At 39.6% G+C, this 27,545-nt stretch overlaps 1 protein-coding gene across 3 annotated transcripts in view; it reads left to right on the top strand.

The window, feature by feature from the left end:
- Positions 1–27,545, top strand: part of FYN (FYN proto-oncogene, Src family tyrosine kinase) — a 141,006-nt gene that overhangs the window by 99,382 nt on the left and 14,079 nt on the right. For 2 of the 3 annotated variants that reach the window (XM_075268146.1, XM_075268147.1), the window contains 6 exons: positions 1,271–1,528; positions 7,958–8,054; positions 15,666–15,764; positions 16,490–16,593; positions 19,609–19,758; positions 23,325–23,489. In XM_075268146.1, coding sequence (XP_075124247.1) covers positions 1,282–1,528; positions 7,958–8,054; positions 15,666–15,764; positions 16,490–16,593; positions 19,609–19,758; positions 23,325–23,489 — 862 coding nt within the window. In that variant the 5' untranslated portion in view covers positions 1,271–1,281. Of the gene's footprint in view, positions 1–1,270; positions 1,529–7,957; positions 8,055–15,665; positions 15,765–16,489; positions 16,594–19,608; positions 19,759–23,324; positions 23,490–23,726; positions 23,883–27,545 lie in introns of all 3 variants that reach the window. The other variant, XM_075268148.1, reaches the window with a different exon arrangement.

The raw sequence follows: 27,545 nt of genomic DNA on the forward strand, positions 1-27,545 counted from the left end.
GGCTCGCTAGGTGGGGCCTTAACCTATATGAATTTCCAAGAGCCCAGTGGATGGTCCTGAACAAAGGAAGTGTGCAGACTCTCCTCAGTTCTTACCCCGGTCTTTCTTCTTGATGTTGATTGGTGGCTCCAGCATTGTCATTGAGATTGTTGTCTAAAGGAGGCAGAGTACCAGAGTCATACTCCACAAGTGCAGAATAGGGAAAAGCTGGACAGTGCTGGAGCCATGGGTCAACCATAAGGTGGGAGTAGGGTGGGAGAACCTGAGCACTTGCCAATTGGGCATTTGTGAACTAACTTATATACCAGCGCCCGGTCTCCGCTTTGTGGGTTTCAGTCTTCTGCGCGAGAAACTGAACCGGAGATGGAAACCCAGCAGTCAGTGTCCGCCTGTGAGTGCCCGTCAGCGTCTTCTGGTCTCTGCGGTGAAACCGGGTTTTTTATAACTGGACACAAAGTCCTGCATGTCCGACTTTGTGTCCGGTTAAAAAAAATGGTTTCACTGCGGAGAGGCAAGAAGACGTTCACGGGTGGACACTTTGCAAACAAATGAATGGGTTTGAAAACTGACTGCTAGTTTCCGTCTCCAGTCCAGTTTCTCGGGCAGAAGATGGAAACCTGCAAAGCGGAGACCGGGTGTTGGTGTGAACACGCCCTTAGGTGGATTCTGCCTCAAATTCTGCCTACAAAAATCTGTGTGTTAATATCCTCTAATTGTTTGAAAGGAAAAAATAATTTATTCTCTTAATTAGTCCCGGGCAATTATGACATTATATGCCATGCCACACATCGGTAATCCTGATTGGATAGTATACAGTTAGTGACATATGTATCCTATAGCCAATGGCGGTATGACACAGGATGGCATTGATGCAATATAATTGGTACAATCAATGAGAACAAGTACATATCCATTAATTGAGCTGACTTTCATTCAGTGAATATATTTTTGTGCAAGTTTTCCTCACGTCAAGGTTTTCTCACGTCTAGAAACCATAAAATATCATTACATACATTTTTAGTCCAATTTTCACAGCTTGTACAGAATTATATCAAATGCAGAAAACGGGTTTCAGCAGTATAACTGTGTAGATTTGTGTTGGGATGGATGAAGGGTGTTGTGTACACAGAATTAGTAATATATCACTTAGAAGGTAATTACTATCACCACTGTAGCGCTTGGCATACTGAAGGCCATTGTTTTGTTTCACTGTCACATTTAATTGCTTAACAATATGTTTTATCTTTATGTCTTTTTCTTTATTTTTCAGGGATATAGATAATGGGCTGTGTGCAATGCAAGGATAAAGAAGCAACCAAACTGACAGATGAGAGAGATAACAGTTTAACTCAGAGTTTGGGGTATCGCTATGGGACAGATCCTACTCCGCAGCACTATCCAAGCTTCACTGTAACCACCATTCCAAACTACAACAACTTCCATGGGAGTGCAGGGCAGGGACTTACAGTCTTTGGGGGCGTGAATTCCTCGTCACACACAGGAACCTTGCGCACAAGAGGGGGAACAGGTAACACTTTTCGTTTTCAGTCATTCTGTGTCATTTTTATATGAATTGAACTAGCCTACAGACCCTTAAACTAAACTAGGCTGTCTAGTTAAGGCAATAATAATGATCAATAGTTAGGAAAAATTAGTTGCTAAAATGGAATGACTGCCAGCATTTACACTACAACAACTGTTATTTTTTTATTTATTTTTTTAATTTTGCAATGTTTAATGCTGGTCATACAGTTTACATAACTATGGTCTTGTTCGGTCAACAGCTAACCCTTCTAACCCCTGTTCCCTTCCACATGCATGCTTAGCTTGGCCAAATGTGCATGTGTTTCATTCACTGCCCGCACAGATCATGCGGACATGAAACTAGATCACAAAGTACTTTTCTGATCACATGTTCCGTGCGGACACCGCACAGAGAGCACACGGACCCCATTATAGTCTATAGTCACACTGCTTGCAAATACTTTTGGTATTCCGTTCGGGGGGGGGGGGGGGTCCCCACGCGGACTCTCCAAATGGATTACCAAAGGCAGGTGTGAACAAAATGAACAAAAGGTTTTGGCATCCAGTGGCCAATCTTATTTCTATATGACGTCTCCTGTTAAGTGAACCTCAGGACAAGGCCCCACGTAGCGAGCCGCAGCCAAAAAATGATGCAGAAAAAACGACGGTGGGACACAATGTGTTTTTTCCCGCAGCACTTTTCACAGAAAGTTTTATCTTGCTGACTTTCTGCTTCTATTACTCCTATACAGAAAACGCCAGTGTTTTCATAGGTGTAATTGACTTGTGGAGATTTATAAAAACACAAGTGTTTTTGAAATCCCAGCATTTCCACTACGGATTTATTTCTGCAATGTGTGGATGGCATTAGCTAGAATCCCATCCACGTTGGAGGTACTGTAAAGCACAGCTTTTTTTGCTGTGGCATTCCCAATGTGGCTAAAACGCCGAACTTTCGCAACATGGGGCCCTGGCCTCATACACATAGCCTTTCCCACCAAAATAAACAAGTATTGTAATGTGTATAGCTACCTTTAGAATTAAATTTAAAGGTCAAGACCACCTTAGCTACATGATAGTATCATTTCTGACATTTGATGTTCAGCATCTCACTTCACTCCGTGACTCATAACACTTAAAAATACATGGTGAGAAAGTTTACAGTGTGTATTTTGAGCTCATGGGTTCAGAAATGTGAATGCCGATGCAAATCTCAGTAAGGCCTTACTTTAGTGAGACAGCATTGACTGCTGTGTACAGCTTTTTGCTGACATGGACAGCACACTGACCAAAAATACAGTTGTGTGAGTGCACCCTAAAACTAAGACCTCACGTTGTGGAAAAGCTGCTATTTTGTTGCAGATTTTGCAGCAGTTTTTTGAGTCAAAGCCAAGAATGGCTACAAAAGGAATGGAAAATATATAGTAAACACTTACGGTATACTTCTTATTTCTTCTCATTCCTGGACTGGCACAAAAAAAACACAAAGTGGGGCTTAATAAATAAATAATATAATAATTATAATTTATTATAGATTTTGCAAATTTCGGTGCCAAATCTAGGTTGTCACAAATTCCATGTCAAAAAATTATGTTTCCCCTTTTTTAAAATTTGTATTCATGATAAATTACTAGCTAATATTTCGTAAATAAAGAAAAACTTGAAATGTTATACTCAGCCCAATATTATCATTGGTGTTCTGTATTGGTTTTAACTATACACATCTGGAGATGTTATAAGAAATAAAATAAACATAATAGCATTCCCCAATCCATGTCACATTCATAGTGCTTATAAAAGCTTAAGGGTCACCCCAGGTCTAAGAAGCCAGAAAAGGAATTTTGTCCAAATAGAGTTAGTGTTTTATTTGTCAGGGATAGAATATCACTGACATTCATCAGTTATTTATTATTTATTTATTATGCTTACTTATATAGCGCCATCATATTCCGCAGCACTTTACAGACATTGACATCAGTTCTTTTTATGGAACAAATGCACATTTTTTTTATTTCCTGGACCCCGGGCATGACATAGAATGGTTACAGTCACAACTATATTTTTAGGCCTATTGACGTGATAATATTAATTCTTGCAGTTATAGGCCAAAATCAAAGGCTGCTTTAGGTTGTTGTGACAACATGTGTCTTCTGTCCTTGTCCATCCTTGCAACAGAGGTATTTTGAGGATTCAAGTAACCATCTGTGGTAACGCCCTGACATATAAACTCAAAACTGCTCCATTGTAAAGTGAATCAGTTGCCCATACCTTTCAATCAGGATGCACTTCCATTTTTTCAGGCCCGGTTCACATCATTCTGTTCAGAAAGTCCACTTGGGGACCCCCCAATGGAAACCTATAAGCATTAAAAAGTGGTGAGCAATGAAAGCACAGGGACCCCATAGACTATAATGGGGTCCGTGTGGTTTTCACATGAAACATGCGGAGAGAAAAGTACTGCAAGCCGCACTTTTCTCTCCACATGATTCGCGCGGACACAGAGTGGAAACCACACGGACCTCATTATAGTCTATGGGTTCCATGTGGTTTCTTAGGTAACCGCTTTTTAATGCGCATGGTTTTCCGTTCGGGGGGGTCCCCAAGTGGACTCCCCGAACAGAAACACGAACGCTGATGTGAACCGGGCCTAAGGGACATGAAATATGAACAGTAAAACTGTATTGACTGTTATAAGCAAATTCTCCATTTGAAAGTTTCCTTCAAATACATCAAACATATCCAAAAGGCTTCATTCACCCAAGGCAAGCCCCCTCTGTCAGGCTGATATTCATAGCTATACCGGCTTTTCTGCTGTGAGGAATAGCAAACTCTACTGTACTGAGTCATGCTAAATTATTCATCAACCCACTTAGAGATCGAGCAATAGACTTTCTACATCGGTCTCTAACAGGCCATTCCTCTGATTTTCTATGGCATAAGCATCAGAACCATGTGTGGTCTCCCAACTATAGGAAGCCAGTTCCTGGAAGTGCGCTTATAGCCAGGCACTCACTCTTGATATCCGTGATTGGAAAATTTTCAGTCCCAGGTTTTCAACCCCTTAGATGCTCCAATCAATAGAAGCCTAGGTATTTAACTGATTTTGTAGGGAAGGGGCTCTGAGAGGCACAGCTTAATATGCTACCTGTCAGAGTCACATAGATAGCATAATACATTGCACTAAATATGCAGAGCAGTGTATTATGGAAGCAATCATAGAATTCCCTAGGAGGACTAAGAAAAAAAAATTGAAAAAAATATAAAAAATAAAAATGAATTCCCCTATCCCAAAATGTTTTGTAAATAAAAAAAAAATAAAACACATAACACACTTATTGAATATTATCACATCCGTAATGATCTGAGCAATACAACTATAACATTAAAAAAATATATATTCAAATTTTGCATAAATGTAATTGGATCAAGCCAGAGAATGAATTTATCTGGCTATTTAAGCTGCACAGTGTATGCTACAACTATATAGATAATAAAAGATAGTGGCAGAATTCTATTTTTTTTTTCTATTCCTTCCCAAGAAGAGTTAATAAAAGTTTATCAATGAGATATATGTATCCCAAAATGTAGCTTTTAGACACTACAGCTAAAAAACAGTAAAAAAAAAAAAAAAAAAAAGAGAGAGACACCGAGCGCTCTGAGTGTAGTATTGTTACTAGTTTTGTAAAAATTATAAATTGAGATAAATATACCAGTTGGCCTCTCACCTGAAGAGTTTGTGATAATCACGGCCTCTATAATCACATATGAAGTGAAAATCCAGGTGGGAGTGGCAGCAGAACCAGCAAAATCACCGGAGAACCGGAAAAGGAAGATAGAATACTGGAGGGCAAGGGTCTGCGCTCACTGGTAGGTCTTGAATAATAGCAGGAAAAGCAGCTGTAGTGGTAGAAGGTAGGTTCTTTTTATTGTAAAAACAATTAAAGGCACGACGCGTTTCGGACCACCACGGGTCCTTTCTCAAGTGCATGTTTAGCTGAGTCAGCCGGGCAGGTTTAGCTAAAAAACAAAACCTCATACACTTACAAAAAATTAGGTGACATGGTTCGGCCTCTACACAGAGAAATGAACTGGCTATTTCCTCCTCCCTCTTTAAGGCCTATGACCAGTCACTAAGTGGTTAATTCATATTTCATTGTGTACTTTAAAAAAAAAAAAATGACATGGGAGCCGATGGCATGCATGGCACTGCTGTGAAATAGCTATAAATATATATGGCTATCCACCTGATGTACACCTCTAACTTTCACTGTAGCTGTAGTGTGAATACAGCCTTTGCAGTAACTTTGCTACACCTCTCCCAGCATGAACAAAGACAGGAAGCGTTGTTAGCTTGTATCTCAGCACAGAGGTGAACTAGTAAGAGTAGTCTAGGTTATACATGACTTCTGGTAATATTTCCTAGTTTATAATCTCATTACTTTATTGGTGATGTTGATCAGCGAGTTAGAAGACTCCATTCAGAATTATAAACACATCAAAGTCTGAATTTTATATAAGCTGTACACATCAGGTTAAATAAAGCTATTGCCCATCTCCACTACGCGAATGCCGACTCTAGGTATATTTATTGTTATGGGGAGAAATCAATGAGCCACTGCCAAAGTGATTCTTTTACCTACGTCAAGACACCCCCTTACACATTACATTACAAACCAGTCCACCTGTATAGGAGTTCAGCCAACATTCATCTAATGTACATGGGCAGCTTCAGTGTACAGCACACATGGAAACTGTACATGGACAATACCGCTGCCAAACATGGTGGTCAATGGCTGCACAATTCTACCACAAAGTTATTGACCACCTGAGTGGGCAGTGTTTTGGTTGTGTCCAGTTGCTGCAGTGTGTGTCTATACAGGGGTTTGATTTGTTACAAGCAGTATGTAAGTTGTATCTTGTATAAGGGATACATGACTGAACTCGACAGACATTGAATATATAGTATAGGTGGAGATGGAATTAACCCTTTTGTCTGCTTCTTTAAAGAGAATCCAGCTGTGCTACATAAATGAATGTGACTGAACTCAGTGCACTTTCCATCCAGCATCAGCACTATCCAGTTTGTCATTCTGTAAAGCATATGTCTGCAGACAAATTCAATGTCCACATGTTCACAGATGTTTTAAAGTATCTATTGGAACAAGCACTACATATTTCTAATGCTAGACAATCCAGTAAACAAAAAGAAAGCTTTGCCTACTATAAGCTTGATAACATACTGTCTTTTTTTTTTTTTTTAAAGCAGAAGCAACATATTATCTAAGATATATATAATATATATTGTAATATATATAATATATATATTGTAAGCCGATGGCTGGTCAGGTAATGAAGGGGGGGTGTACATCTCACCCAGACTACTAAGGTGGGTGAGTTGAGAAAACTCCAGAAAGAACATTTCTCAGCAGATAATTCTGTCTGCTGAGTGTTATTTCAAAGTTCCGGTTACTGGGCTGGATTTTTAGGAATGGCAGGTAGGATTGGTAGTGGGACTTGTCATTCCACCCCCCTCCAGTCCACACTGCAGAGAGTCTCCTCGTCAAGGAGGCATAAGAAGTTGCTCCAGCAGCAACACTTTGGCGGAGCTTGGCTGGAGAGTGAAAGAAAAAGGTCATATTTTTGGAGCTGTTTCCTGAGTGATTCTACAGGCTGTTTTATTTCTGATATTTTAGATGAGGTAACCCATGTTTAGTTAGAGCCTAGCCAGGCAGGTATTTATTTTTTGCATTGTTTCCTTTCGTTGCTGCACTACCTTTTTGAGTGAAAATAAAACTCTACCTTTGTTTTTATATATATGTATATATAATATATATATATATATATATATATATATTATTTTTTTTTATTATTTTTTTTTTTTTATTTTATTTTTGCCTCATTTATTTACATAGTAATTTTCCTTTAAGAGTTCAGGAAGCAATTCACTTTCTATTCTCTTTAAAGAACTGTTCGCAATGGTGACAATGATAGATAGCCATGCTCTAGTTTGAGGTAGAAATAAATAGGATGTGACCTTTAATCCTTCTGACAAATATGGTCCCATATAACATGGAAGAGAAGGGAAACCAAAATTTGTGTTTATACAAAAATATTGCTGCCAAAACTTGACATTACTCAGGACAACCAAGCCCAGAAACAATGAAATGGTTCCAATATAGCGAGCATTTTTCTGCAGAACATTAAGTGAACTAAAGCACTAGATACTAAATTCCAGCTTTGTTAAGCATTCTTCGCTCTCCACAATGAAAATGAGTCCCATTGATTAAAGGGGAAATTATGTTTAGTACAAACTAGTAGAGCCTACGCTAACTCATAACATATGGATTGAATCGGTTCCATTGTAACTGCAGAAGTATTTAATGTATGAGCTAATGTAGCGCCACTTAATATGTGATCTGCTTTCATTCCTCAGGAGTTACACTTTTTGTGGCTCTTTATGACTATGAAGCAAGAACAGAAGATGACCTAAGTTTTCAAAAAGGAGAGAAGTTCCAGATACTTAATAGCTCGTAAGTGCCGATCTGAGTTTTGCTTTTTCCTATTGAATTAGTTTAATTTCATATAGTTTTATGGTATGCCAACCATTAACTTGGAAGCCTTAAAAAGTCAACACAAAGGAGGAAGACATGGCCACTGAGGTCAATTGTACATTAATACTTACGTAGTCATCACTTTCATTATCAGCATTTGCTTCTGATTTCCTGCATTTTGCACGGCAGAAAACACCGCATACTCAAAGATGTGTGAAATGATTACAACAGGTTTAGCTTGTTATTCATCTGCATTGTTTCTTATTGTCAAAAATGTGTCAGCCTCAAAATATCTACCTAAGTCTGTAAAAAGAAGAATGTTGGTTACTGCACCAGAAAAAGTTGTGACTAAGGTCGGCGCCCCATGTTGCACAAAAATTGGCATTTTGGCTGCCACAAAAAATGCCATTTCTTAACAGTACCTGCAAAGTAGATGGGATTCTGACCAATCCCATCCACACATCACAGTAAAAAATCTGCAGTTTATACGTTGCGATTTCAAAAACGCGTGTATGTCAATTATATGTACGGAAACACTAGCATTTTCCGTGCAGGTATAATAGAAGAAGAAAGTCCACTGAGGAAAACTCTGCGGACTGTCTGTGAAAATGGCTATAGAAAAAAAAACACAATGCGTTTCCGCCACGTTTGCTCTGCAACGCTTCATGGCTGCGGCTCTCTATGTGGGGCGTTAACATTAATGATAAAGGACAAATTGAGTGGCAGAGTAAACTCATTTTATGGCGTAGCACAGAATATAGACGATAGATAGATAGATAGATAGATAGATAGATAGATAGATAGATAGATGAACATATAAGTGAATCAAATAGATGTAAGTACATATACCTGTCAAAACAATGGAATATTGGCAGTATTGCAGTATATATGTATACAGTATATACTGCTGCGTTCATAGTTGTCTGTTTATCCATCTCTCTCACACTTGGGGCATGTGAGGAATGCGTGACCAGACTGAAAAACTTGATCTTTATGGAAGAGGACACATGGTGCATTTGCAGATGGGATTACAGCATAAATGAACACATGAACAAAACCTCACTAGTCACATCCTCAACTTGACAGGTGGTTTAATTGTCATGATTTGCCTGTACATACTATAACACTGTACACATGTCACTGTGATGGTCCTGGTGATGATGGACTTTGGTGCTGACAGTACTGGCTTAGGGTTTGAGTTCCCTCTATCAGTCATAAATGTGCATCAGTTTCACATGAATACATCGATGAGTGAAGCTAACAGGATATTCCAGTCTTACTGATGTGACTGGTGTCATGTTATTATGACATGTGAGGAAGTGTTTAGTCACATATATATGGTAGGGGTGACAAATCAGAATTTCCATCCATCTATGTAAATTTACTGTCTATATGTCATTCACCTACTACTGGAATACGGACATGAATATTAGTAACTAGTATTGCTTCTTTAAATACTCATTACTTATAAATATTCATCAAATATACTTTAAAACCAGTAAAAATAAAATGAGACATCATGCAACAGATTACCGTACTTAGTCTAACTTCACTACTAGACGAAACCAGTAGCAACCACAGTATCAGAAGTTGTCTCACCTACCAGTATTATGTTTTTGAACTGGAATATCTAGTAAAAGTCATCTGAATACCAGATGCCAATATTGTTCTTCAAAAATATATGCTGGACCCCATTGGTGGCAATAGTACTAACCATAGTGTGTCCTCTTCTCCCATTTCAGACTGTAATATTCACTGGCAGTTTATGTGTATGGTGGCCTTACAACATCTGCCAAGGGTATTGAGGAAGGGGAGTGCAGTTTGGGGAGCTTTACACTTGTTTTTACCTAATTACAATTTCCTGAAAACCATTACAGCATGATACCAAAATCTTAGTTACAATTGTTTCAGTCTGTCTTTTTATACCATGCCTGCAGTATACAGTTAAAGAAACCTACAGGCTTCATTATACTAACAAAAGCAAAAAAGTATTATTTATGCCTTTGTCAGTATGCTCCAGGGGTTCCAGTTTTTAACAGTATGGCATAGTGCAGAAGCTTGCACTATTCCATACAAAGGCATCTACTAAAAATAGGTACCGTACATAATCGAGTATAGGCCGAATTTTTCAGCACAATTTTTGTGCTGAAAAGGCCTCCCTCGGCTTATACTCGAGTTAAGCAAAAAAAAAAAAAAAAAATTGGGGGGGAGGGGGGGGGTCTATGACCAGCCGCAATAGTAATGTATAGAATCTCCCATAAAATAGTGGGGGAAAAAAGAGGCTTTAAAAAAAAATATAATGAAAAAATAAAGTACCGTATTTTTCGGACTATAAGATGCACTTTTTTTCCTCCCAATATGGGAGGAAAATGTGTGTGTGTCTTATAGTCCGAATGCAGCGTGTGCAGCGTCTGTGTCCTGTCTATGAGAATCAAAAGGAGAGCAGCACGGTTTCCTGCCTGCTCTGCCCCTCCTTCCCTGTCTGTGTCGCGTCATTGCAGGAGCGAGATATGAGAGGCAGGGAAGTAGGGGCGGTCCAGACAGGTGAAGGAAGCGTGGTTTCAAGCTTGCCGAGAAAACCACGCCTCCTTCTCCCATCTGGCCCGCCCCTCCTTCACTGCCTCTCAAATCTGGCTCCTGCAATGAAGCCACACAGACAGGGAAGGAGGGGCGGGCCAAACGGGAGGAGGAGGCGTGGTTTTCTCAGCAAGCTTGAAACCACGCCTCCTTCACCCATCTGGCCCGCCCCTACTTCCCTGCCTGTGTGGCTTCATTGCAGGAGCAAGATCTGAGAGGCAGTGAAGGAGGGACGAGCCAGATGGGTGAAAGAGGCGTGTTTTCAAGTTTGCTTAGAAAACCACACCTCCTTCACCCGTCTGGCCCGCCCCTTTTTCTCTTCTTGCATAGCTTCACTGCAGAGTGTCTCTTTCCATCCATGGTTGAGATTATATATATATATATATATATATATATATATATATATATATATATGTTCAAATCACCCCCATATCCCTAGAATACATATAAAACAAAAACATTACTGTTGAAACACATACACGTTTGGTATCCCTGTGTCCGAAAGCCCCTGGTTCTATTTACATTGGTGAAATATTATATTATTAGGTTATTAAATATTTTACCAATTTTTTTTGCTTAAAATTTTTTTTTCCCTATTTTCCTCCTCTAAAACCTTATGGTCCGGTGCGTCTTATAGTCCGAAAAATACGGTAAATAAAAGTTGTAAATCACTCATCTCCCTAGATTACATATAAAAGTAGAAAATTACCATGAAACGCATACACATTAGGTAACCCTGTGTCTGACAGTGCCCGGTTTACTGAATATAGGGGATCTGCAGTGCTCCTGTTCCGTCGGGAATGGGTTAATAGTTGTACTGCAGATACCTTATATTCAGCCAGGCTGAATTCCAAGTGGGGGGGGGGGACTCAGTCCTCAAGCTCAGGGAAGGGGCAGATAGACAACCAAAACACCCCCTCCCCTTTCCCAGCACCCAGCAACTAAAAACTCTGACCATTTGGTAAAATTAGGGGCCTCGGCTTATATTTGGGTTGGCTTATACTCGAGTATATACGTATACTATGTGAAATACGTTTTTTTAACATAGATCCCTATAAGTGATAGATGCCACTGATAGACATCTATCCAAGGAACCTGTCACCATAAAAATGCAGTCCAATTTTTAGGCAGCATGTTATAGAGCAGGAGGAGCTGAGCAGATTGAGATATAGTTTTGTGAGATTCTGAATAACATGTATTGTTATTGTTATTGTATGATCTTAATCCCTGTTCCTTCTGGGCCAAGGAGCCCAGTGGTAGGTGTTACTATGTGAATGACAGCTATCTTTGTACACTCAGGCCCGGTTCACATCTGCATTCGGGTTTCCATTCAGGGAGTCCGCATGGGGACCCCCAAACGGAAACCTGTACACATTAAAAAGAGGTTAGCTAAGAAACACATGTACCCCAAAGACTATAATAAGGTCCGTCTGGTTTACATTTGGTGTCCGCATGAATCATGTGGACAGAAAAGTGCGGCTTGCAGTACTTTTCTCTCCACATGTTTCGTGTGGAAACCACACAGACCCCATTATAGTCTATGGGATCTGTGTGGATTCTTAGGTAACCGCTTTTTAATGCGGTTTAATGTGGTAATCCCTAACTGAAACCCGAACACAAATGTGAACCAAGCCTCAGACAGAAAGAGTGTTTCAGCCATTGGGGAAGACCACCTACTGGACTCATAAGCATAGTAAGAGCAGGGATTTAGACACAATTGTGTATCAGTCTGTTAAGTGCCTGTGTTCAATAACTGCATTTTCATCACAGCAAGTATGAGATATAATGTATGTATTATGGGTTATTGTTTCACATACAGAAAATGGACACTGCAGTGTGAGAAGAATCTTACACATGAGCAGTTGAGAGGTGTAAAGAGGGATAACAGCAGCAGTGGCCCATAGAGTCTCAGCTTTATTGTCTTTCCATAACAGTATAGTTGTACAGTGTGAGCAGGGTAGAGAAGGCCAAGACATGAGCTGCAGTTGCCGTCACACCCGTCCCACTTGTCTTTATGTCTCATGATTAAGGCTGCGATATCTATAAAAATACATCCTGCAGTGTTTTAGGAGGAGAATACATAAAATGTAACAAGAACATTGGCAATGGTTGTAAAATAGAATGTGCCTGTACATTGGTGTGACATTTTTATTGTTCCCACGCCATACCTTTCTCTGCTCAGCCACAGAATGTAGACGTGCAGAGAGTTATTTCTAGGTTGTTTCCATAGACTGACAAAGATTCTGTGTTATCTATAAAAGTAGGTCTTGGTCATATACCACTCCTGTTATCACAGTAGCAATAGAAACGCACTTTATGTTGGTGAATAATTTGATATGTTCTCATTAGAAGACGTACTAATAAAATCGTGCATTTCATTATTCAGTTTATGTGTCATACACAAGTGGAAATACTAAGCATTACACTCCAGATCTTTGCTGTCAGCTTGTAAATTCACCGCAGCAGACAAATCCCACCAGTCATTCATTTGCGCGCAGCACCCACTGTTAAATTTAGCACACTGCCAGAATCCTGACTGGCATGTTGTCCTGCTCCACGTTTCATACACTACAAAAGGCTTAACGTGTAAAGGAAGCTTAGTGGGTTAGTATGTGGATACTGCCATCTACCGCACGCTTCCTGGATTTTCACTGTGAATTTTTTTTCTTCCTTTTGTTACTGCAGTAGCACGTGGTGGTTGCCAGCCATTACTAAAATATTTTACATTTAGAATATTTTATTTATTTACTTAGATAGCACAAAGATATCTTGTAGCGCTTTAGTGGGAAGAAAAAAGATTACCAGTTAAACAAACATTAAAACATTAAAGAGGATGTCTCACGATGAAGGCACCTTTATAAAACACAGTCCATTGCCTTGAGTCTGAAAATACAGAAATCATATCTGCCCATACAAATAAATCACAGGTCACGTAACATATAGGTTTGATCTCCAAGAACAAAAGCCTGTCAATGTGAGTAGCCCTGTTCTCTGGCTTTAGAGGGGGAACCACCATCTATAATGTCCATGTCCACAGTAGACATCCATTTCAAGGTCATGCATGCTGTACATAGAAAACACTGGAATAAGATGCTGCAAATGAATATATACATCTAACTATGACAAGAACTTTCATTAGTCAAAGGGCTTTCATGTAACTGCCTTTCGGCATAATTCATAATATACCTACAGTGTACACAACAGAGGATTCAGACAATTGTGTATCATATTAATTAAGAATCAACATACCTTACTATATCGTATGTTGCTGTATGTAGTCACTAAATGCCAGTCATCTGCAGAGAATGTTTTAGCTGCCATTTCCCAGACATACTACTGTCATGTTATTACTTCTCTATATTGCTTTGATCACTAGAGGAATCATCTCTAGATCCACTAATAGAGCCACCAGGTATTGATCTTTAAACCTCAGATACGTCATAAGTGTCAGATAACCTATCTGAAATATCAGAAGTGTCAGAAGGGTATTATATACCTTTATCAAATATACTATATTATGGGGATAATGTCACTCCTTAAGGAGAGACCACCTATTAGGTGTGTGGAGACTTATACAGCCATAGTTGCTCCACTGTAAGGGATCATGGGAGGAATATGCAAATCTGTCTCCCAAGATCTAAGTCTCCACACAACTAATAGGTGGTTTCTCCTTAAGGAGTGACATTATCCCCATAATATGGTCTCTCAGCATCTCACTTCTACCAAGTCAGTTCACTGTACGATGTGCTGACGAGGTCCAACCAGACGGAAACGGCCGTCCGTAGCTGAGAAACTGACTTGGTAAAAATCCCACATTATGCAGTAAAGGCTTCTGGGAAAGTGGGGCATGACGTTCAGGGTGCTTCCTATAGAGGGCAGCATAACAGAGGCACTGTCTCCCTATTTACATCTTGGGAGACAGATTTGCATATTCCTCCAAATATACTATGGCATTCATTCACCTGTAGACTAAGGGCTTGTTCACATCTGCGCCCGGGAGTCCGTTCTGCAGGTTTCTGGTTTTTTTAACCGGACACAGAGTTGGACATGCAGTACTCTGTGTCCGGTTTTAAAAAAAACGGTTTCTCCGCAGACAGCATAAAACGCTCACCGGCGCTCACGGCCGGACTTGGCATGACAGGTTTCCGTCTTCTGCATGCAGAAGACGGAAACCTGAGAACGGAGTCCAGCCGCTGGTGTGAACCCTGCGTCATAATGTAATCCAGTTGTCTTCCATCTCAGTTATCTTATGTGAAGGAGAACTGTTTCCTATGTCAATCCTGAAATGGAATCTGTGTAATCTTTTTGTCACAGTATAAAATAGCCCTCCATTATGGAGAGACACTCTCATAATAAAGGTACATTACTGCAGCATAGACAGCTTTGCAGCTGAAAGCTTGCCTTAAAAAATTCCCTGTTCATTTCATCATCTGTGATCCATGCAGCTGTCTTCATTATTTCATGATTTAGGGCGACAAGCTATCATCATAGAACACAATGCTCAGTAATATGACTTCCTTCAAGATACTACCAATTGCTGTGTAGGACTGCTGGTTACAATGCCTTAAACTCTTTATTAGACATCTTCTGGATAGACAGAAGAAATCTGTAAAATGCTAAATATCTGTATAGCAATACAACAGATAGTAGGATAAGTCCAAGATGGGGCAAATAAAAGGGAGTACCATTGTAGGTCCAGACTACTTACAGTGGAGCTGACATATCATGACGACTATGCCAGTTTTCTGCTGTAGAAGGCAAGAAAAAGCTCCGGTCTTAATAAATAGACCCCAGTGATCCCTTTGAATCTAAACAGAAATTATTCTGAATATCAAAATTGTCCATAACATTAACAAGATAACATCTCTAGACAGTATCATAGGTAAGACATTCATTAAACAAATATTATAAATGCTATTGCTCATGGTGGTTTTCTGACAATACTTCCATTGTTTCATCTTATTCCTTGTACTTTTCTATTAGTCATTGTATTTCTTACATTTCTGTCTGCAGTGAAGGCGATTGGTGGGAAGCTCGCTCTCTGACAACTGGTGGGACTGGTTATATCCCAAGTAACTATGTGGCGCCAGTGGATTCCATTCAAGCTGAAGAGTAGGCATATTTATTATGTTTTTATTCTTATATTGTTCTGTCTTGTAAAAAAAATTGATATATTGTATGGGACTTTAAAGTGGCTAGGCCTGGTTAGAGCTTTATTCATATTGCTATTTTCCCTTTCCGTCATAAGTTTTTTTTCTGTCATGCAGTATTATTCTTGCTGTCAAAACTTCCACAAACCCCTTTCTAAGTCAATAGGATCCATTGATGAGAATTGGAACTTATTATGATAGGAAGTCATGATGCTAGTGTGAGCTTTATCCTGGATTAAACATATGTGTAAAGCCCTATTCACATCTGCATTTAGGTTTCTGTTCAGGGAGTTTGCTTGGCGACACACCAAACGGAAAACTATATACTTTAAAAAGCTGTTACCTATGGAAACCATACGGTACACCTTAAACTATAATGGGGTCGCGTGGTTTCCACACGAAACATGCGGAGAGAAAAGTGCTGCTTGCAGGGCTTTTCTCTCTGCATGTTTCGTACAGAAACCGAGCGGAAACCACACGGACCCCATTATAGTCTATTGGGTCCGCGGGTTTCCCAGGTAACTGCTTTTTAATGCATATAGGTTTCTGTTTAGGGGGTCACCAAGCGGACTCCTCAAACAGAAACCTGACACAGATGTGAATGGGGCCATAGATACTAAAAAATGTGTGTTTCTTCTTGACACAAAAACAGTAATCATTCGCTTTTGCTAATTTCTATCTTATAAGGTGGTACTTTGGGAAACTGGGCAGGAAAGATGCAGAGAGACAATTGTTATCCTTTGGAAATCCAAGGGGGACCTACTTAATACGTGAAAGTGAAACCACCAAAGGTACGTAGGAATTGAATGACTTGAACCTGTTTAATAGCTTCTGTTCACTGCAGCCATTTTCAGTAGCAGTAAGGTCTTGGATCTATTCAAATATCCATTTTGACCATCAAATGGACCATCAAAACACTGACATGCTTTAAATCTGTTATTGATGGACATACATCCATGTAAATAGACTCTTAGAATAAGCCCTTTCAACGGGCTTCAATCAACCAACACAACTTTTTTCACATATATTATGTCTGTGAAAAAGAACACTGTCCTAAAAAGCCCAAGTCTCATGAGCAAACTGAATACCACTCATGATCTCACATGATTTATGTAGACTACCTATAGATGACCCAACTACCTCCAAAAGGTTGCAACACAGAGACAGTAATCGCAGCAGCTCAGCCTGCTAACTCTCTGAGATATACTGGAGAGATTTCTCCAAACATCATCAAAGTAGCGCAATCTGCATCAAATACCCACAGTGTAAGGTGGCCTACTGTAGATTATTCTTGATGAAAATTTCACCTACAGCTTTCAACCTACACAAATACAGAGGCTGAAAGCTTGGGAGATCTGCAGCAATTCCTTCTGGTGAGCTGTGGCAAAAACCACCCAGAAAAGCCGCAATAATTATATTTAGCCCTTACGATCAGCTTTAACACAGCATGTTGATTTTGCAGCCTTAGGGCATTGTATTGATGCCTTTATTTACTGCTATGTTGTATGTGTCTATGTTATTTGACTTGTATTGTTAAAAACTAATAAAAAAATTATTGAAACAAAACAAAAAATAATTATGCAAAATACTGAAAAAGGACCAATCACCAGGTCACAAAAGCCCAAGCATGTTGCAGTTTTGTTTTTCCAAATCTGTTCAGCGATTCCAAAGAGATAAGTCTCTGGTTTCCTTGTGTGCTCTTTTTGGCAAGCAGGTTTTTCTAATAGGTTAATTCTAAGATAATCAAAATAGTAAGAATAATCACAACCAAATTTTATGACATTAAAAGTGCTTAACCCCTTAACGACCAAGGGCGTAATAGTATGTCTTTTGTCACATAGGGATGTATGGAGAGGGCTCAGGAGCTGAGTTCCCTCCATATGCGGTGGATTCCGGCTGTATAATACAGCCAGGCCTGCCGCTAGCTGCTGTGACACAAGCGCAGCTATTAACACTTTAGATGCCGCAGTTAAACTACAGGGGCACTGCCATATTTGACAGATCGTCACCTTCTGGATCATCAACGGAGGGTGGCGATCGGCTTGTCATTACATCAGTTCTATTACACACTGCCATAGGCTCCGTGTAATAGACATGAATGGATTTTACTATTCATTAATAGTTAATATACATTAGTATTGCAGTGAATACTGTGTTTCTGCAAAAATAAGCCCTAGCTAGATTTTCCAGGTTTTTTGGAGTAGTCTTCAAATATAAGCCCTATTCCAAAAATAAGCCCTAGCTACAGTTGGGTTTAACCCCTTCCTGTCATCTGCCATACGATTACAGCAGATGCTGGGTCCTTAAAGATGGCAGCCGTTCTGTTGCAGAGTAGCTACTGTAGCTACAGTACCAAGTCTTCGCTGTAATGTACAATGGAGACCTGGAGCTAAAACCCATGATCAGAGTCCATTCTGATTGTGGGTATTGGTAAATGTGACACCCCCCACCTCCCAGAGTATTATAACTTCACCCTGGTGGCCCGTCACCACCGCCATAGCTACTGTTTCAGGTCTCCTCTGTAATGTACAGTGGAGACCCCAATCTAATGCCCATGATCAGAGTCCACTCAGATTGCTGAGACTGCATTGTTGAGTGTGATCAACCCCCAAAGTGTTCCAACTGTCCCCTTATTGTCCCCTCTTCTTTGTACCTTTTTTGATGCTAGCTAGCTCACACGCCATGAGATTGTGGGAGCCGACCTGTTCCTTTGATTGCGGGAGCCTTATGAAGGTCACCAGGCTTGTCAAAGGAATATTACTATTGAGGCTGTTCTATGGTTTCTGATTTTATGGAAAAACATGTCCTTTTACAGTGGTATGCCACGCATTATTGCTCACTAATAAACCCTAATTTGTGATTATATCTTTGGGACAACTAAACAGATCCGGATACACAAAACAACAAAATGTGCAGGGTGACAGCACAGATCAGATGAGATATGTCATTGGACTTTTCAGACCTCTTGACAGGTCGTCTCTAAGCAAAGTATTTACAAAGGCTGATGATGGAATGAACAAACATTCTGACTACTGGCATGTGTAAGCAGGGCTTCCATCAGCCAACAAAAAATGGCCATCCACTCTTTTGTCAGCTGATCAGATATTTTATGCAAAAATCATACTTTCTCAGGAGCACATTACTCTATCTAAAATGGGGATGTGCTGCTGACAAAATGTAACTGTTTGTAGACAAGTGATTGTATTAACAGGCAGTGTTGAAGTTCTTAACACTCGTGCCAGTCTGCATGCTATATTATCGATTGGTGTTCATACTGGACCTGATATTGATCCATGTAGAAAGCCTGTTACTCAATTTCTTATTTACAATTCAGCCCTGTAAAAAAAAAAATCTGAAGAAAAAACAGTCCAAGTGTCTATACTTGCAACAGGGTTCAATTTTTTAACAGATAGCACACAATCCCCCATGTAAAGGAATAGATCTGTTAACATGACTTATATTGTAACTGTCCATGTATCCGTCTGATCCAATAAGAAATAGTCATATCTTGGCCTTTTCAATGGCCACAGTACTCTAGTGAAATCAATAGGTCTGTTCTAGTTCATCTTTTCTCACAATTCAGTGCTGTGCTGTTCCTCTGCTATACCTCAGAAAAATGAATAAATTGACAACTGGGTGTCACCATTCTCCTTGTCCAGAGGGTGTGTCCCTACATAGTATGCCATTGACTGAACAGTATGAGAGTGTGCACACCCACTAACCCAGATATGTGTAATCCAGGGCTCATTTTCATTGTGATCCATTGAAAGTAATATAATTTAATCTCCTTTTGATCAATATTTTAGGTGCCTATTCATTGTCTATTCGTGACTGGGATGATATGAAAGGAGATCATGTCAAACACTATAAGATCCGAAAACTTGACAATGGCGGCTATTACATAACAACGAGGGCCCAATTTGAAACCCTTCAGCAACTTGTTCATCATTATTCAGGTAATACTGCTATCAATAATATATAGTAGTATACACAAAATATTAATACTTACAGATTGTAACTCTTTTTAGATTGTTCCTTAGAACAGTAGGGCAGCTTTATGATGTAGTCTAATATTTATGGTGATTCCCATGAAACTGTTCTCAGCTTTCATCGTTTCACATTTCTGCTAGCTGATGACTCATTCATTCACTAGTGATATAATCTGTTCCATTGCAGTGGAAACAGAATATATATTTTATAGTTTTACCAGCCTTTGTCTAAGATCATGGGTCATATCAGGATTCTAGAGTTTGCAATCCTCTAATGTGTTGAACCAGATGTTTCCAGGAGGCAAATATTTCATAATGTAAATGTTTTGCTGCTCATTCTCAAAGCTTTAGATCATAAAAAAAATGTTTCACAATCTTTTGTATGTTGCCAATTCTGTTAATGGAATCTTTAAAATCTATCTCCAGTTTTACATTTATTCTGCTGTTCATTTACTTTATCAATTTCCCCCTTTTCTTCCTGGCTTCTCCTTATGCATTTGTAAATGCAGGCGCTCAATCTGTTGATTTCCATAGTTGCTATAGAGCAATCTCTATACTAATATGAAGTCTACAGTATGGCTGTTGCCTGAAGCCTGGTGCCTGTATTTCCATTGCTCTTCTTTGAGTACTCCTTTTCATAATAGATTCAAATGGTACCTTATGTATCACATTGGCTATAACAGAGCCCATCTACTTTCTGCCAGAGAGTCTGTATTTTACAAAATAACACTGCATTGTGCACTATTTTGCTGCCATTTTTTATGATGTCTGCGACAAAGGCTGCGGACCGAGCCTCCATTGTTGATGTGAGCTTTAGAATTAGCGCACAGTACTCTTTGTTGCCTTTCAGTATTCTTCTTTGGAAAACAATGTTGTGTGATGAATAGATACCAAGAATATATGCCTCCCTCTAAAGGTCTGCGCCTGTTGCCTCTCTCCCAGCAAACAGCCCTTGGCTTGCCTCTGGTTCACATTATCCCGTTTCTGACTATCATACTGTTGTGTGTTTCCTTCTGTTGATGCACCTGGTTCTACCCATAGGGTGGGCGCCTCCTTCCCCTCTGCAACCTGAAGGCCTAACCTCTATGAGCCTTTTTTTCACCCAATCCCTTGTAGTCTCTACTTATTTAGACCTACTCTGTCCTTAGCATGGTGCCCAAGCAACTTAGGTTCTTGAATCTCCAGTTCATGGAAGGGATTTATGTATGTATTCCTGATTGAGCTTTTTTTCACTTCAGTTTGATCTCTGACTCTTCCTCTTCTACTGATCCTGTTCTACTGCCTACCCATGTAAGACCTCTGCCTGTCCTCAACTTGTGAACCTGAGCTGTCAGCCCTGAACCTTTGGCTTATCTATGATCTTACTTATCTGCTGCCTGCCAGTGACCATCAGCCTGTACTCAACTATCCTAATCCTGACCCCTGGTGTTTTGCACCACAGTCTGTCTGGTCCCTGGTCAGCAACCACCTTTACTGGGACCACCGTAGGAGGTAGTAACATAGTAGTCTCCCTGCAGTGTAGACCACATTCCCGTATGGGGGTTAAAGGGTGAAGGCCGAGGAGGGAGGAATTAGATAAAGCCGTTGGGCATAACCCAACGCCAAGCCCGTTAAGTGGCACAGTGGGTCTCGAATCCTCTGAATGTCACACTCTCCTCTTTTACAGTAGGTTAGCCCAGCTATGACATGTTTTTAAAGAGTACTCCACCTAAATGTATTCTGACTGTAACCAAGCTATTTTTCTTATTACATGTCAGCACCGCTCCGATTGAGTTTTCATCTAAACTGTGTGATTGCTTGGGCTACATTGCCTAACAACCACACACCTTATATAATGTCATTGTCAGGTAGCCTATCCTTAGCAACCAGTCTGTCACATCACCCAGGTAATTGGCAGAGTTGTCATTGAACAGAAGACAGTTTTCTCTGCCATGTATCTCACTTTGGTGAAATAAGTGATATTTCTTGCCTATTTGATTAGTATATTGCTTTAGTTACAAGTGAAATGTTTTATTGTTTTATTAAATCCTGTTTAATAAAGTGCTATTTCTGTATGAAATGAAGCAAAACTTCTGCAGCTGCTGTTCATTACAATAGTCATCATTACAAAGGTATAATAAACAGATCACTAGTATGTATACTTATCAGTATTTCTGAAATAGATCGACAGACTTAAAATATAAATTACAGACATACAACTATATTTTAATCACATGCTAAAGCTTCTGCTTATCTTCTGCAGGGCAACTCTGCCCTGGGGGAAAAGCTATGTGCTATATTTAAAGCTTTGTCTCAGTTTACTTTTTTTCTCAAAATATCATTGCACTTGAATTGTGAAATAGTCATCTTTAGAGACTGTGACCTCAAAGAACATGTTTCATTTTCCTATGTTGTGCCCACCATAAAACTAATAGCTAATGTAGTCTTATAAATCTGATATTCAAGCCATAGACAAAATGTTTCCTTAAAGGGGTTGTGTCATTAAGGATGGGGATAAGAGTTCGATCAGTGGGGGTCCGGCTAGCGGGTCCCCCAGAAATCAGGAGAATGGGGTTCAAAGCTCATTGTGAATGGAGTGCTACACACATGACTGTTTCTTTGCTCACTGCGCCCTAAGCCCTAAAGAAGTTAACGGAGCGCCAGTCGGACCCCCAGTCATTGGACCCAATTTAAAGACACAGCTCCTTTAAAATGCAAAAAAAAAAGTTGTACCTTTTTTTACTTCTTATAAGATAAGATAAGATAATCCTTTAATAGTCCCACAATGGGGAAATTTCAGTGATACAGTTTCATAGATGGTACAGTAGTATATAACAAGAGAGAAAAACACATACAAGCTCATGGCAGATAGAGAAATACTAGGAATCATAGCAACTAAAAAGAAAGAAACACAGACACACTGCAGGATCATTTAGTTCTCTGTGTGAAGTGATGTTAATAATACAGCCCGACCGTGGTTGGAGGACATGAGGAGGGGGGTCACAGCATGTAGATATAACAGGCAAAAAACGTTTTTTTTTTTGCAGAGGTGGGGGACATATGCAGCTATCATGATAACATGTGGCAGTTCCTTTGGTAGGTGGTGAGATCTTATGCTCACATCTCATAGTTCGGTATTATGAAATATTCATAATCTGCATATTCAGCAAGGACATATGACCTTAAAATAAACCTATCCGGCAGAAGATAGATTTCACACACATGGTGCTCAATTGGTTAAAAGTATTTTCTTTGTGTTTAGAAGACGTGTTTCAAGCCTGAACTGGGCTCTTCCTCAGTTGGAAACACGTTGAATCTGTATTAAATTTTAAGAAACCCGTTGTTAGTTGTTTTTATATCACCCACACCAAAAATAAAGCAATTAACCATCACATTTATAAGTCTTCTAAGAAGTAGGCATTCTAAACATATTCTTTTGCTTTTAGCTATCATCTTAAGTCATATGTGTCTTTCTTGAGATATCATGCCTTGCTCCAGTTCTGTGTGTCATATTGTTTCTTTCCTCTGCTTTCTTATTGTTTCATGCCTCTCAGAGAGAGCTGCTGGTCTGTGTTGCCGCTTGGTAGTACCCTGCCATAAAGGAATGCCAAGGCTTACTGACCTGTCTGTCAAAACCAAAGATGTCTGGGAAATCCCAAGAGAATCCCTCCAGCTGATCAAGAGGCTGGGCAATGGGCAGTTTGGGGAAGTATGGATGGGTACGCAGTCAAAATACTTACTCCAAGTGAACCGCTCCTTATGGAGCAACAAAAGGAAAGATGGAAAGTGAAGCAAAAAGGGGTCTTCTGAAAATTCTACAATGCTAGTCACATGACCTTAGCTCCTTCTAAGTCCATATTTAATGATTATTCAGTTAAATTGGTGTTCAGCACCTTCCATCTTTCTTACTGCATGCTATAGGTTTAATTGTTTTCCATTAATTTCCTTTTCTATAGAGAAAGCTGATGGTTTGTGTTATAATTTAACAATGATTGCACCGAGTTATGTCCCACAAACTGTTGGATTGGCTAAAGATGCATGGGAAGTATCACGGAGCACAATACTTCTGCAACAGAAGCTCGGTCAGGGCTGTTTCGCTGAAGTGTGGTATGGTAAGGTGGATTTGCTTTATTTAGGAGAAGTTAGGTACATTTTTAAGCAAAAAAGGAACAAAGAAAGAATTTACTACCTCTGCAAGATTTTCCTAGCTGCCCGTATGCGTTAATTGTCGGGAAACTACGATTTCTCCTGGCTGCCTTATAACTGTGCGCGCTTGGCTCAACTAAGCATGTACATTAATTTCAATAGGAAGCAGCCAACAAATAGCTTCATTTAGTCCAGCAGATACAGCAGCCCTCCAGTGTGAAGACTCCGTAAAACAGTTCCAGTTATCTAGCTGTGCCATGGTGGGTAGTGGGAGATTGAGGGTTAACTGTAGCTATATATCCATTTTGGGGTTGCAATAAGTAGGTTGATGTAAATCCATAAAATTCACTCGAAAGATAATCCAAAACATCCTTAAAATTACCATGAAATCAGCTCATAGCAAAGACAAATGTTTACATTTACCAACATTTTCCATTTTCCAATGAATAATCTATAGTTAATATTCTATTTAGAATTAATTTCAAGTTTTAAAGGGGATGTCCAGTGTCCAATTTGTTTGTTTCTAATGAAAAGTTCTACAGTTTTCCATTATACTTTCTGTATCAATTCCTCACCATTTTCTAGATCTCTACTTGTCATTCACTGGTGAATGAAATAACAGTCTTTTGTCATGTGATGGACAGTCCATGGTCATGAGATGGATGCATAGGTGCACAGCCTGTTACCATTGACTGATTTTTATCCACTGGAAGTAAGCAATTAATGACTGTACACAGAGAACTAGAAAGCTGTGATAGTCTAGGAAAACTAGAGAAATGACTCCAAGTGGCACATATTTATAAAACCATGACTACTATACAGATATTAATTGTGATGGAATGATCCAGGAAAAGGGAGAGTGCACTGTATATCCCAAAACTGTTTAGATGTACTCTCATCTGATTTTTGAGCAGCCACAACATTTAGAAGCGTTCATCCGAAATGAGTATGGTAGGGTGACAGCAGGATCTCCGACATCATGAATCCAGACAAAATGATGCACCAGGAGTATTTATAGGATATGAAATCCCAATAGGAAAAAAGATAGCTCTCCAAACCTACCAGTAAAATCCTTTATTGAAGTCCAAACTGACACTACGCATTTCGGGGCATAGTCTTCTTAGGGCGGATTCACATCTCCACCCGGTCTCTGCTTTGTGGGTTTCCGTCTTCTGCCTGAGAAACTTTACAGGACTGCTTGGCAGCCAGTGTCCACCCGTGAGCATCTTCTGGTCTCCGCAGCGAAACCGTTTTTTTTTTTTTTTTTAAACGGACACAAAGTCTTGCATGTCCGATTTTGTGTCCGGTTAAAAAAAATGGTTTCGCCGCGGAGAGGCAGAAAATGCTCACAGGCGCTCAAGGGAAGACACTTTACAAACCCATTCAAATGAATGGGTTTGAAAACTGATTGCCGGTTTCCGTTTCCTGTCCAGTTTCTCAGGCAGAAGACGGAAACCTGCAAAGCAGAGACTGGGCACAAGTGTGAACCCGCCCTTATGTGTATATAATGGAGCAGAAAATAAAGCAGCTAGAAAACCCTGAGGAATTGATATAGGACATATATTGAAAAATGTCACCATTTATTGGCTGAAACTGGACAACACCTTTGTTTTGAGAGAGAGATATCTAGACAAGTCCTCTTTAATGAATTACAACTCTTATCTTTAAGACTAATCAGAATATCTTATACATGGCTCAGCTCTGCATTGAATGACTATATAAGTATTGTGCTCTTGTGCATGCATTGTTTATTATGTTTTTTATTTACTTTCAGAACTTAGGTATGGGATCTGTTATCTGGTATTTTGTGGGATTATGTGGGGTTTTTTTGAATATTTTTGATTTATGGTACTAGTTACATGCTTAACCAAGCTAAGTTCTTTAGCACAACACCACACGGCGACTATAAAGGTTCTTATTAGTCCTTTCTTCAGTGCTAAGTATTTTTAGCATAAGTTTCTAGATAAAGATCCCATGCCTGTCACACTAACAATAATTGTTGTACTATTGAGTGTATTTTCAATGCATGTATATAGTTGCAGTAGAAGAGTGTGTTAGTACTGTACTCTTAAAGCGTACGTCCAGTTATAAAGAACTTTTCATATATGAATAGTACAGGTTAATGTATGAAACTTTGTAATACATCTTATAAAATTAGTATATTTTCTTCACTTTTCAGGCAGTTACTTTCTCCATGTTAGTCTATGAATAAGGAAGAGGATTAGAAAACCCATTAAAATAATTGCTGCTATTCTTTGGTATTCTAAGGGCTCCTCCACACGGCGTAAGCGCGACGCTCATTTAGGCACGTATACTCGTGTCCGAGCGGGGCGCTTCAAAACAGAGCCCATTGATTTAAATGGGAAGCACGTGTATATGCCGATATACGCGCGCTTCCCATTGAAATCAATAGGCTCTGTTTTGAAGTGCCATGCTCGGACACGTGTATACGTGTCTAAATGAGCATCGCGCTTACGCCGTATGAAGGGGCCCTAACACTGCTGGGTTGTAGATAAGAGGCTGCTAGCACACAGAATGAGGCAAACAATTAACCAGCTGGCAGGAGAATTCTACTCAATCCCTCCCTGCTCCATAGAGCTGTAATGTGTTAGGCTGAATAGGGGAGACATATCTTATGTAAACAAGCAGATTGAATATAAGGAGCAAGAGAACGGCTTAATGGTGAAGGAAACAGATCGCCTTCATAAGATTTATTACAAAGTTTCTTATATTTAAATGTACTATTCATTTATGAGAAGTTATGTATAACTGGAGGTGTGCTTTAATGTCACTTTAGTGTTAAATATGCAGCTTTACCATTAACATCTGGACATTGACATTTTACTACAAAAAATATCACAGTGAATAATGTTTTCACTGAGCGTTTTCATATTTAAGAATGCAGGACTATGCTTTTGTAGTATAGATCTTGTGTATAAAAACACAACTGCTAGTCAAAGTGACATTTGGAAAAAGAGAGGGATCCAACATTTTTTTATGCCAGTCTTCTTTTTGAGCTTAGCAGTTGGGGACTTGATCACTTTTCCCTCTAAACAGGTCCACAAAAACAACAGCAAATTGGGGCAGCACGGTGGCTCAGTGGTTAGCACTACAGTCTTACAGTACTGGATTCTTGGGTTTGAATCCTGCCCAGGACAAAACATCTAAAAGGAGTTTGCATGTTCTCCCTGTATATGGGGCTCACAATCTCCAAAAAAAAAAAAAATAGCAGCAAATAGCTATTATTGTATGGTGCAAAATAATTATCCATAATTAGTCATGGTAAGTAATGGATTTATAATATTCAGCCGAGGTGATCTAGGATAGTAAAAGAGTTCATGCCTGAATACCTAGCAGTCTTGAGCAGAGAGTTGGGTTTCTACTGTAGTCTAGGGTAGAGATGGAGTTAATGTTGGCATCTCTTGTGGATTAAGATAGTGAAGATTTTAGTGATGCCATCCACATGATCTGGAACAGTCAGCGGGTTGATATCTGCATCCCTGAAAATTTAGGACAAAGAAGAGGTTAATGCCCACATGCTTGGTGGGTCAAGGCATAGATAGAGTTAATACCAGTATCCTTGGTATTCTGGGGCAAAGAAAGGACTCATAACAAAATGCTTGCGGGCC

The sequence above is a fragment of the Leptodactylus fuscus genome, chromosome 3, assembly GCF_031893055.1.
Source record: "Leptodactylus fuscus isolate aLepFus1 chromosome 3, aLepFus1.hap2, whole genome shotgun sequence".
NCBI lineage: Eukaryota > Metazoa > Chordata > Amphibia > Anura > Leptodactylidae > Leptodactylus > Leptodactylus fuscus.